The sequence below is a fragment of the Haematobia irritans genome, chromosome 2 (assembly GCF_050003625.1).
Source record: "Haematobia irritans isolate KBUSLIRL chromosome 2, ASM5000362v1, whole genome shotgun sequence".
Taxonomy (NCBI): domain Eukaryota; kingdom Metazoa; phylum Arthropoda; class Insecta; order Diptera; family Muscidae; genus Haematobia; species Haematobia irritans.
In genome coordinates this window covers 15,205,282-15,218,527 of record NC_134398.1, presented here as the reverse complement: position 1 = coordinate 15,218,527, position 13,246 = coordinate 15,205,282, and the positions used below count along the sequence as shown (strand labels likewise).

At 32.8% G+C, this 13,246-nt stretch overlaps 1 protein-coding gene across 1 annotated transcript; it reads right to left on the bottom strand.

Moving 5' to 3' along the window:
* Positions 1-3,251: 3,251 nt before the first annotated feature.
* On the bottom strand, positions 3,252-12,253 carry LOC142223571 (beta-1,4-glucuronyltransferase 1-like). The gene is made up of 2 exons (XM_075293457.1): positions 11,599-12,253; positions 3,252-4,406 (listed from the first exon to the last, which is right to left on the bottom strand). The coding sequence occupies exons 1-2, from the start codon at positions 11,955-11,957 to the stop codon at positions 3,449-3,451; spliced, it is 1,317 nt and encodes a 438-aa protein (XP_075149572.1). The 5' UTR covers positions 11,958-12,253; the 3' UTR covers positions 3,252-3,448.
* Positions 12,254-13,246: the final 993 nt, after the last annotated feature.

Here is a 13,246-nt window from a genome sequence, read left to right as displayed (position 1 = left end):
TGTTCTTGTTGAACGTTCAATATCAAATTCGTCGCTCTTTGTTCTTTATCCTCGAAGACCATTTGCCGTTCAATCGCCTGGAAGTCTATTGGGATCGTTCCTGCTATCACTAATGCGCTTCCCCCGAAATCGTGCAGTATGCTGAAGTGATTCTCAGAGCCGTCGTTCTCTGTACTGATAGCAGCTTTTTCGCTCTAGTCCGTCTGCTTATGTTAGGGTCGATGCCCAGATCTCACATCCATAGAGGAGTATACTGTTAGTCATCTCCATGAGTATCCTTCTTCTGCTTGGAAGGGGGCCTCCTATATTTATCATCATCATCAGCCTGCTCAATCGCGCCGTGCGTTAGATTCGAGTCCAGCCTTACTCCCAAGTACTTGATTGACTAGTTTGGCGAAGATTGCGTTGAGCCTCTTCAGTATTTCTTGCTTTTATCAATATTCTCGACAAGTATTTCGGTATGAGAAATATCGATTATAGAGTGTATACTACGTCTGTCCATATTAGGCTGTTGAAAGCGTTCTTAATATCTAGCGTCTCCAGCAGAATTATACATCCCGGAGCGTGACTACCCTATTGTGCCCGGACGGCATCCCATACTTCCTTAAGGGCGCCAAGTGTGGATTATCCAGGTCTAAATCCATATCGTCTCAGGGACAGACCCCCAACCGTCCTGATAGCCTCGTCAAGTCTTGGTTTGATAAGCCGTTCGAATAGTTTTCAGCTGTGTCCAGCATGCATAATGGTCTATCCGGCGATGGCAACGCTTGGTCGCCCTTGCCCTTGCTGATAAGAACTAGCCTTTGTTCTTTCCACACATTAGGGAAGATATCTTCTAATAAGCAGTTGTTGTACATAGCAAGTAGGGTCGCTTGGTGAGGTTAGGTGGCATCCCGATGTATCAGGCTCACTTAGACTATTCAGTCCATTGTGATACCACATTGGTGAACTTCTCTCTTATCACTGAGTGCTGCCCGATTCCATGTTAAGCTCAATGACAAGGGACCTCCTTTTTATAGCCGATTCCGAACGGCATTCCACATTGCAGTGAATCCACTTAGAGAAGCTTTGAAACCCTCAGAAATGTCACCAGCATTACTGAGGTGGGATAATCCATACTGTATATCAGTTATAAATCGGTGTGTCCATCTGTCATTTGTTTCGTTCCTGCCACCTGTCTTTGGTTTCTTGTTGAATGTTCGGTATCAAGTCCGTCGCGCTTTGTTGTTTAGTCTCGAAGCCGAAAGTATCCGTGACCAGAGAGCATCTAGGTCTTGTAATACATCACTTCGCCATAACTATATGTATGTTATAAATCAGTGTGTCCATCTGTCCTTTGTTTCGTTCCTCCATCATTGTTCTTGTTGAACGTTCAATATCAAATTCGTCGCTCTTTGTTCTTTATCCTCGAATACCATTTGCCGTTCAATCGCCTGGAAGTCTATTGGGATCGTTCCTGCTATCACTAATGCGCTTCCCCCGAAATCGTGCAGTATGCTGAAGTGATTCTCAGAGCCGTCGTTCTCTGTACTGATAGCAGCTTTTTCGCTCTAGTCCGTCTGCTTATGTTAGGGTCGATGCCCAGATCTCACATCCATAGAGGAGTATACTGTTAGTCATCTCCATGAGTATCCTTCTTCTGCTTGGAAGGGGGCCTCCTATATTTATCATCATCATCAGCCTGCTCAATCGCGCCGTGCGTTAGATTCGAGTCCAGCCTTACTCCCAAGTACTTGATTGACTAGTTTGGCGAAGATTGCGTTGAGCCTCTTCAGTATTTCTTGCTTTTATCAATATTCTCGACAAGTATTTCGGTATGAGAAATATCGATTATAGAGTGTATATTACGTCTGTCCATATTAGGCTGTTGAAAGCGTTCTTAATATCTAGCGTCTCCAGCAGAATTATACATCCCGGAGCGTGACTACCCTATTGTGCCCGGAAGGCATCCCATACTTCCTTAAGGGCGCCAAGTGTGGATTATCCAGGTCTAAATCCATATTGTCTCAGGGACAGACCCCCAACCGTCCTGATAGCCTCGTCAAGTCTTGGTTTGATAAGCCGTTCGAATAGTTTTCAGCTGTGTCCAGCATGCATAATGGTCTATCCGGTGATGGCAACACTTGGTCGCCCTTGCCCTTGCTGATAAGAACTAGCCTTTGTTCTTTCCACACATTAGGGAAGATATCTTCTAATAAGCAGTTGTTGTACATAGCAAGTAGGGTCGCTTGGTGAGGTTAGGTGGCATCCCGATGTATCAGGCTCACTTAGACTATTCAGTCCATTGTGATACCACATTGGTGAACTTCTCTCTTATCACTGAGTGCTGCCCGATTCCATGTTAAGCTCAATGACAAGGGACCTCCTTTTTATAGCCGAGTCCAAACGGCATTCCACATTGCAGAGAATCCACTTAGAGAAGCTTTGAAACCCTCAGAAATGTCACCAGCATTACTGAGGTGGGATAATCCACCGCTGAAAACTTTTTGGTGTTCGGTCGAAGCAGGAATCGAACCCACGACCTTGTGTATGCAAGGCGGGCATGCAAACCATTGCACCACGGTGGGTCGCTTGGTTGCTATTTCCTTAATTACCTCAGTAGGTAAGCCATCAGGGCCAGGTGCCTTCTTGTCCTTGAGGCTTGTGGCGGCATTTTGCAGTTCCTATGTTTTAAAGGCAAGGACATTTGTGTCGTCCTCGTCTTCTCCGATATCATGCCTTGCGAATAAAGTTTCCACATTGTTTCGCATTTCATGCTCGTCCACCGGACCTCTCTCTAATATATACCACGTATGGACTAACTCACAATTTAGAAAACGATTTAAGATACCACAACCCAAGTCATTCGATTCTGGATTGCGTAGAAGTTTCTACGTAAGATTCGGCCTGGCCGAACTTACGGCCATATATACTTGTTTTTCTCTAGAAAATTTTGTCAAAATATTATTACTCTAGAAAAATTAGTCAAAATTTTATTACTCTGGAAAAATTTCTATAGAAAAAAAATTTATAAAATTTTTGCAAAATTTTCCATAGAAAAAATGGAACAATTAATCCTTAAATGCGCACTGTATCTTTTAAAAAAATTCTTACGTCTTAAAATTTCTTTAAACAATTTTGCAAATTTGTTTTTCTATAGAAAATTTTGTCAAAAATAGAAAAATTTTGATATCCAGGTGTGTTTTTTAACATTTTTCGGAGGAATGGGGCATTTAAGGGTTAAATAACCATAACTCATATAAAAAACACAATTTTATTTCATATTATTTTTTTTTTTATTTTTTTTAATATATATATACAAACTTACTATTAATAGAATCAGTAAAAAAATCTGAAAATATTTTATACACTTATTTTAAAAGATATTATGTATTTCTAATACCAGAGATTATTATTTTTTTTTTTTTAATTTTCAAATTAGTTTACCTTTTCAAGTTTTATCTTTATTTCATATTTTGCACTTTTTATTTCGACCATATAGAACCTCATATTCGGGAATTATTTTCTTACGTATCAACACATTCATGGGCTTAACATATTCAAGTCTTTTTGATTTAGGATCGAATTTTTTGATACCCGGTGAATGAACCAAAAATCCCGGATGTAGAACATAATAATCATAGTTCAATAGGCACATGGCATAATTTTGTATGCGTTTATTGGATTGACCTTCCCAGGTGACACGTTCATCGAATATGGGCTCTTTATTGTTACTAATGTAGAATGGTTCCCAGTGGGCAAACGATCCCTGACGTTTAGCCACTGCTGATATCTCCAATTCATCTGTACTATTGGCTTCTAGCCATTCCTTATATTTGGGAACTGCATGACAATTCTTGCAAATACGACTATGGAATAAAATGGCCTTTTTCGCTTTTAACATAGGCAACAATTCCTCTTTTGTTTGAGGTATTGTAGCATTACTGACAACTTCAAAAACGGGTAAAGCAAAAACTCTTAGACTCTTTTCCATCTCATCGGGTATCGCCAAACTGATGTTATTCACAATCATATCTAGAAATTTATCAATTAAACCCAAGCTAGGATTTAATTCTATATCACAGGCAAATATAAAATAAGTATTCGAGGCTTTTCGAGCTATATTGCGTCCCACATTAATGGGATAGGTGAGATTCTTTTGTGTTTTGTACATAACTGAACGATTGACATTCTCGTAGGGTGCTTCCATTAAATCACAATCGTAAAACCATTCATTGGCTTCCTCCTCAGTCAGAGGTATTCGTTGTTCGGGCATATGATCATTGGGAAAATAGATATGGAATGATACATAGTCTCTTATCAAATCACTTTCGGGTAAGCAATTTCTGGCATATTGTATGGCATCCATGGTGGCATTAAAATCATAACCAGGAGCGAAAAGTGCAAAACTGATGGGTCCCATCCAGCTGAAAAGATAAAACAAAAATTTTGTGTTAGCAAATGACAATGAAATCTTAATGCATAAACCTTTAACCCTCGAATGCCCCAATTTTTTGCCAGCTGATTAAATTTTCACAAGCACAAAAGCAAGAGAACTAAGCAAGAAAAATGTATACGGTAAAATTCAGCATATGCTGCAAAGCCTCTTGAATAGTTTCAAATAAGTTTTCTTTTTATTTTGCCCATTTTTGGGCAATTAAATGAAGCCCGCCTAAAGGTGGGCTTGGGCATTAGAGGGTTAAATGATTTAGGATCGATTAAGAATTTACAGTTTTGCAAAAATATCCTCGCTAAGCACTCCTCATTTCATGATTCACTAATTTTCCATTTCCATTTTCTGCTTTTAATAAAGTTCTATGCAATATAATCAATCTATATTGCATCCATTTTCATGGTATCCTTCACACCCATAGAAAAAAATCATGAACGGCGTGCACATTTCAAAACGATCCGTTCATAAAAGTGAATCAACACCCATGTGTTGTTAAATGGAGAACAGATGGTGTCAATCTGACAACGATAAAATGGCACCATGCGTTGTCAAAACAAAAACCAGCGTTCATGATTTGAAAACGTAATGGTTACGAATTTAAAAAAATATCCGTCACTTTGACTCGAACCTGTCTCTTCTGCTCCATACCCTTTAACAAAACATTGCCCCCAACGACAAAGTTTCCATAAGAACGTCTGAAGAATGTTTTAATATTTGGTATGGCCAAAGAAAACGAAAACCATGGACGAAACCGTGAACATTAATTTTGTTACCGTCCGTTCACGATTTTGGAACGTAATTTTTTCTACTATTTTATTTATTGTAAATAAATGAGCTTTAATATGAACTGTTAAATTAATACCTTCATTTGACGAAACTTAAGTGTAGGTCCTTAATCTATGTATGTAGGTCCTTAATCTATACGAAGGTTTTGGCTAATCTTCCATTTCTCTTACTATCATTCTTCTAAACATGTGTAACTGGTTATCTAAAGATCCGCCAAATTTTCCTTAATTAAACTGACATCACATACCAACTTTCAAGATGATCGCATGGAAAATAAGTCTTAGGAATGTTCATGAGTCAAATCTGGGATTGGATCCATATGTTGGCTATAAATGGACGGACACACGGAAGGACAGATGGGCATTACCAGATTGATTCAGCATTTTAATAGGTTAGGTAAGGTTAGATTAAAGTGGCAGCCCGATTAAGATTCAGGCTCACTTAGGCTATTCAGTCCATTATGATACCACATTAACTAAAATACGTATTACGAGGGCAGTTCGGAACTGCTTAGCCTAGCACAAAAAGCCGTTGATTACAGCTGGGATACATGTCAGCTACCTAGTTTGCCGTATGAGGTCTCTTTCCTCCAGTTCTATGGGCAGTGGTCGAGCTTCGAGAACAAGATTGACCTTGTAGCATCTCACTGCTTCAGCTACAATATCCTCATGGATCCTGTTTAGGTCTGTATGGAATGCTGTTGATTTAGAAGCTCTCTTTTGTAACGAAACTGCTTTGTAATTGTGTCTACGCACTGAGATGATCTTCGTGTCTACGTACATAACGGTGATCCAGGCTTGTACTGCGGAGACATCCTGTCGCAGTTCTAAGGGTTTGTATGTTATACCATAGCGTGTCTCTTGTTTGATGTGTCCTGTCTGGTTAATTGCATTTTATGTGTACAACAAAGTTACTTTGTCCGCACCTCAAGTGCTGCCGGTAAACGACTTGAGAACCTTGCTTCTAAAGCGGAGCTTATCACAACATTAAGTGGTGTGGACAGGCGACTTGCAAATCCTGTCGAATTTAACCCCGAGGTTCTTGGTAGCCGGAATAATCTCGCCGTTAACTCAGACATTCAACTGTCTGCGTACTTCTGCTGTGCATATAGCGAATAGTGTGGCTGAGGATTTTGTGGCGGATATCCTAAAATTTGTAACAATGAAGTGACTGCTAAGATCAGCAAGGTAGACGTTTAATCGATCGCATATGTCATCAACAATGGGCCCGGACGCCATGATTGTAAAATCGTCTGTATATGATACAATCTCGACGCCGTCAGGAGGGGCATAAATAGAGGATAAGTTGGGAAACTCTCTCTTTCACTCTACGAGGGTCTCCCATTCTTACACTTAAATTCCTCATGCGACAGATAATTAAGAACCCAACGTTTGGTTCGTGCCGGTAGGAACGAGTTTTCGATGTGCTCGATAGTCTGGAATGGTTGACCGTATCGAATGCCTTCGATAGATCACATTCCGGACGGAATGTCGGTGTTTGTAAAGAATCTTACAGTGTGTCGGATCGATACGACTTGTCGGCGATGACTAAATAATCGGTGAATGTGTTATCGATCCCATAAACATGCAGCAGTATCGATTATGCCTTCGGACTTAACTTATAATGTGCACAATATATGGGATATGTTCGACACGAGCACTGTCGTCCGGAATAACTGATAGTCTGTAAAGCGCATAAGTCCCCTTTTCATGTATGCTGAACTGGCAATGAAAGCTGTTGTTGTGCTATGCACTTTAAAGTATCCTTGTTGATGGTTAGTAGCTGGAAAATTCTAGACAAGACTGGGGAAGAGTACTCGTATTGCCTCAAGTGAAGTAAGATCAGTCTGCACGAATCACACTTGCTCGTGTCTTTTCCTGACTTCAGTAGTGGAATCACCATACCCATTTTCCAGACATCGGATATAATGAGTGATTCCAAGGACAAATTGAGGAGTCTGGTCAAGTATTTAACTCCCAATGTTGCCAGATGCTTCAGCAGCGAGTAATGGATTTGCCTGCAGTTTGGAGGCCATAATTCATGTCAAAGATAGACAATTCGAGGAAATCTAAAGTAATTTTAAAATTTAATGTTATTTCCGACATTTAAAAGTTAACAAATATGTATAGCGCTAAAGCCACGTACTACGTCCTTGCATGTTATGGACCCTAAGATCAATATTTCTATATGTTACAAACGGATTGACAAAGTTATTTTATTCTCCATCCTACAGTCGGAGAAGGTCTACGATCATCTCAAATGTATTGCAAAATCAAAAATTATGATTCCTCACCAAACATAAACATAAATGCTGAAGTCATAAAAAGTTTGAAAAAAATATCCCCTGTTCACCGCCCAAAAATAACATTATGATCTTAAAACATGTTTGAGATAATCATATTCCTTCTTTGGGTGTACTTCTATTTTCTTTATCTATCGTTTCAGGCATAAGAATAACTCATTTTCTCCAAATTTTATCAATTGAGCGGACAACTAGCCAAAGCCCAATATGGAGTTGATACCACGGTTGCCACTGTTGGTAGTATTCTACCAAAAATGGTAGATTTTTTTTCTGATTGGTAGAATTCTCGGTGTTTGGTAGATTTTGCAAAATCTTTTTTCTCTCCAACTAAGAAATTTAGAATTTTCTACAGAAATAAAATTTTGAGAAAATTTTCTACAGAAATAACATTTAGAAAAAAAATGTGTAGAAACAAAATTTTCAGACAATTTTCTAAAGAAATAAAATTTTAGAAAAATATTTCAATAGAAATAAAATTTTTAGAAAATTGTCTGTAGAAATAAAATTTTGAGAAAATTTTCTATAGAAATAAAATTTTGAGAAAATTTTCTATAGAAATAAAATTTTGAGAAAATTATCTATAGAACTAACATTTTGACAAAATTTTTTATAGAAATAAAATTTTGACAAAATTTTCTATAGAAATAACATTTTATATAGAAATGAAATTTTGAAAAAAAATTTCTATAGATGTAAAATTTTGAGAGATTTTTCTATAGAAATAAAATTTTGACAAATTTTTCTATAGCAAAAAAAATTAGAGAAATTTTTCTTAGAAATAAAATTTTGAGAAAATTTTCTATAGAAATCAAATTTTGACAAAATTTTCTGTAGAAATAAAATTTTGACAAAATTTTCTATAGAAATAAAATTTTGACAGAATTTTCTACAGAAATAGTTATTTCTATAGAAATAACATTTTGAAAAAAATTTCTATAGAAATAAAATTTTGAGAAAATGTTCTATAGAAATAAAATTTTGAGGAAATTTTCTATTGAAGTAAAATTCTCTATAGAAATAACATTTTGAGAAAGTTTTCGATAGAAATAACATTTTGAGATAATTTTATAAAGAAATAAAATTTTGAGAAAATTTTCTATAGAAATAAAATTTTGAGAAAATTTTCTATAGAAATCAATTTTTGAGAAAATTTTCTATAGAAATCAAATTTTAAGAAAATTTTCTATAGAAATCAAATTTTGAGAACATTTTCTATAGAAATAAAATTTTGTGAAAATTTTTTATAGAAATAAAATTTTGAGAAAATTTTCTATAGAAATAAAATTTTGAGAAAATTTTCTATAAAAATAAAATTGTGACAAAATTTTCTATAGAAATAAAATTTTGACAATATTTTCTATAGAAATAAAATTTTGACAAAATTTTCTATAGAAATAAAATTTTGAGAAAATTTTCTATAGAAATCAAATTTTGACAATATTTTCTATAGAAATAAAATTTTGAGATAGTTTTCGATAGAAATAAAATTTTGAGATAATTTTCTAAATAAATAAAATTTTGAGAAAATTTTCTATAGCAATAAGATTTTGAGAAAATTTTCTATAGAAATAAAATTTTGAAAAAAATTTCTTTAACAATAAGATTTTGAGAAAATTTTCTATAGAAATAAAATTTTATTCGTTTTGTTATTGTTGGTTTTGTTCTTTAAGAATTGTTGTTGTTTTTTGATTTCAGCTTAAAACCAGGCATTGACTGAACTACAAGTGTAGCTTAACCAACAGCGGAAAAGAAGAAATTTTGAAAAAAAATTCTACAAAAATACTTGATTAAAAATTAATTAATTTAATTTGAAATTTTCAATTAATTAATTCAATTAAAAACTTAATTGATGTTAATAGCAAAAATCAATTAATTTTTTAAATGATTCAATCAAAAATTTGATTGATATCAATTGGAAAACTCAATCAGTTTTTTAATTGATTCAATAAATTATTCCTTTAAACTTTTTTATTAAATCAGTTAAAAAATTAATTGAATTTTACAATAGACATTGATTACATTTTTTGTTCAAATTTTCTATAGAAATAAAATTAAAAAACAATCTGTAGAAATTAAATTTTGACAAAATTTTCTATAGAAAAAAATGTTGAGAAAATTTTCTATAGAAATAAAATTTTGAGAAAATTTTCTATAGAAATAAAATTTAAAAAAAAATTCTGTAGAAATTAAATTTTGACAAAAATTTTCAATAGAAAAAAAATGAGAAAATTTTCTATAGACATAAAATTTTGAGAAAATTTTCTATAGAAATCAAATTTTGACAAAATTTTCTATGGAAATAAAAGTTTGAAAAAAAAATTCTATAGAAATAACATTTTGAAAAAAATTTTCTATATAAATAAGATTTTGACAAAATTTTCTATAGAAATCAAATTTTGACAAAATTTTCTATAGAAGTAAAATTTTGACAAAATTTCTATAAAAATAAAATTTTGACAAAATTTTCTATAGAAATAAAATTTTAATAAAAATTTGTATAGAAATAAAATTTTGACAAAACCCAGCCAAATACATTCAAATCGATGATTTGAGTTTGGCAAAGGAAAAGAGATATGCTGGCAAATTTGTTTAGGCAGTAGCCGACTATCAAACCCTTTTTCGGGAGGTTCAAGTGTAGTTCACTTTGGGTTGAGTGAATTACCCGAATTTATTCTGATAATTGGTTGATAGTTTTGCTGCAAGTAGAGGATGCTGATGAGGAATGTGGTAATTCCGAAACAGCTGTACATCCAACCATCTTGCAGTCTATAGGGCTTTGCCCAAATAAATGTGACAAGCATACTTTTCCTCTGTTGGTTAAGCTAAGTTGGTCAATGCATGGCTTTAAGCTGAGATCAAAAAAAACAACAATAACGATTGAAGAGAAGCCAACAAAACGAAATAAAATTTTGACAAAATTTTCTATAGAAATAAAATTTTGACAAAATTGTCTATAGAAATAAAATTTTGACAAAATTTTCTACAGAAATAAAATTTAAAAAAAAAATCTGTAGAAATTAAATTTTGGCAAAAATTTTCTATATATATAAAATATATATATAAAATTTTGACAAAATTTTCTATAGAAATAAAATTTTGATTTTTTATATTTTTCTAGAGAAATAAAATTTTGAAAAAAACATTGTATAGAAATAAAATTTTGAGCAAATGTTTTATAGAAAAAAAAAATTTTGAGAAAATGTTCTATATAAATAAAATTTTGAAGAAATTTTCTATTAAAATTTTCTATAGAGAATAGAAAAAAATTTTGAGAAAGTTTTTGATAGAAATAAAATTTTGAGATAATTTTCTAAAGAAATAAAATTTTGAGAAAATTTTCTTTAGCAATAAGATTTTGAGAAAATTTTCTATAGAAATAAAATTTTGAAAAAAATTTCTATAGAAATAAAATTTTGAGAAAATGTACTAAAGAAATAACATTTTGAAAAACAAAATCTATAGAAATAAAATTTTGAGAAAATTTTTTATAGAAATAAAATGTTGAGATAATTAATCTGTGGTCACAGGAGTTTAAAGTTTTGAATCTTCACTGAAAAATAACTTAAGCTATTAGTTTTTTAGGATTAATTGCCTTCCTAGAAGAGAACAAACATGAAAAATTTAGAGCCAATAAATTAGATGCGCTGAATACGATGGTGCTAATAACTCAATTGTGTCCTAACTCGAGTTAGGCTGTTAAGGGTTGTGACCACAGAATTTTCTTTGCAATACGATTTTGAGAAAATTTTCTATAGAAATAAAATTTTGAGAAAATTGTCTATAGAAGTAAAATTCTCTATAGGAATAAAATTGTGAGAAATTTTTCTATAGAAATAAAATTTTGAGAAAATTTTCTATGGGAATAAAATTTTGAGAACATTCTCTATAGAAATAAAATTTTACGAAAATTTTCTATAGAAATAAAATTTTGAAAAAATTTTCTATAGAAATAACAAAATTGTTTAGTAGTTTTGTGGTACAATTTTCTCCAAACTTTGGTGGATTATTTTTGGCTCGAGTGGCAACCGTGGTAGGGAATTTTACCATTAATAAAAGTGATCTGTTAACAGTTAATTACCTTGTTACAACACTTGCCAAATTTCCCATGAACGTATAATCCCCGTTTGTAGTATAGGTTATAGATTCCGCACATCCCACATCGATACTGAGACGACCACGTATTAAATTTCTTACAAGCCAATATCTTCCATATTGTAAACGTTCCATCGATAAGGGTATATCATAACAATTCAGCATGGATTTCAATTGTTTCGTGCGTATCTGTTGGCGATAATCTAAAGGTACATCCGGTTTCATTTCAGCTACCACCAGACCATTACGAATATTTTGATGAATTTCGAATGCAATTAGAATGAAACATAACAGAAGAGCAAAGCCAAACCCCTTACGATATACACACGAGTAATGTCTTATCATGATTTAAAATTATCAAAAAAGAACTTTTTAAACTTAAAAAGGTGTTTTATTTTTTTTTCTTTTTTATTATATATATTTTTTTTAGTTTTTTGGATTTTTTTCTTAAAGATTTTATGTTAAATTATCTATAAATTCTTAAACAGTTTTTTTTTTTTTGTTTCAAAACTCCATTTCCTTCAAATTTCCTTCATTCATTCATTTTCTGTTCTTAACACCAACAACGATTATTTGAGACTAAACGTTTGGAAATAAATGAGTAACACATCAAATATTTCGTGGATGGTGGATATGGGAGTCCATTTTCATACTGGGCATAAAATGCCTGGATTCTGATAAGCATTTAATACGATTTCCTCCTCCACAGCGGCGAGAGGGAATATCAAAACAAAACAATGAATAACGATCTTGACGAATGGGGGATGCCGGTCAAAGGGCTAATCACAGCATTCGATATGGAAATACGAAAAATAAATCTAAATATTTCTAAACGCTGGAATGGATATCGAGTTTCTATTGCTCGATAACTTTTTGGATTGGTATATTGTAATCGTAAAACATTTATTAAGGTTTCTTTTAGTCTTTTACGAATATGGGAAATTTGAATTTTGTAGTAATTTATCTTTGATGAGAATATTGTGAATATTTATGGCAAATCTAACTCGAATTAATGAGAAACAAAATTAGCAAATAACCACATAAAAAAATTGTGCACATGCAAAAGTGACTTCCTAGAGATTATGGGAACACTTAAACATCAAAACTTAATGCCTCTGGACCACCATATAAGAAATGATAGCTTCAGTCCACACATTTCCTTGCTGAAGTGTTTGCATTTCAAATCGGTCAGAGTTAATTGATCACTCACATCCCATATTTGTCACTAAGGTTATGGATTCTTTAAGAATACCATTCACATTTTATTTTTAAGTCCTCAAAAATTTGTGATTTCTTTATTTTATTGATTAACTTTATTTTCTTGTTACTATTTTGTTACTTTTTTATTTTTGCTGTTGGCATTACTGGAAAAAATTTCATAAATTTCGATGGAATGCCGTTCATTGTATCGATAAATTTTTCGATATCGAAATGAATTCGATATCGAATGTCGTGACCCGCTTCCCATGTATTAAAGTTATACAGAGAAAAATTTGTTTTCTTGATTCAATCACGAAATTAATTGATCCAATTAATTTTTTAATTTAAATGTCTTCAATCACGTTTTAAAAGGGCGTACAAAAATACTTGATTAAACAATTAATTGTTTTAAATTGATAATTTCAATTAATTGG

Excerpts from the sequence above, each read along its gene's own strand:
- LOC142223571 (XM_075293457.1), bottom strand. The coding sequence starts at position 11,957 with ATGATAAGACATTACTCGTGTGTATATCGTAAGGGGTTTGGCTTTGCT. Across the intron at positions 4,407-11,598 it reads TTGGCAAGTGTTGTAACAAG|CTGGATGGGACCCATCAGTT; the intron begins GTAATTAACTGT and ends TTATCTTTTCAG.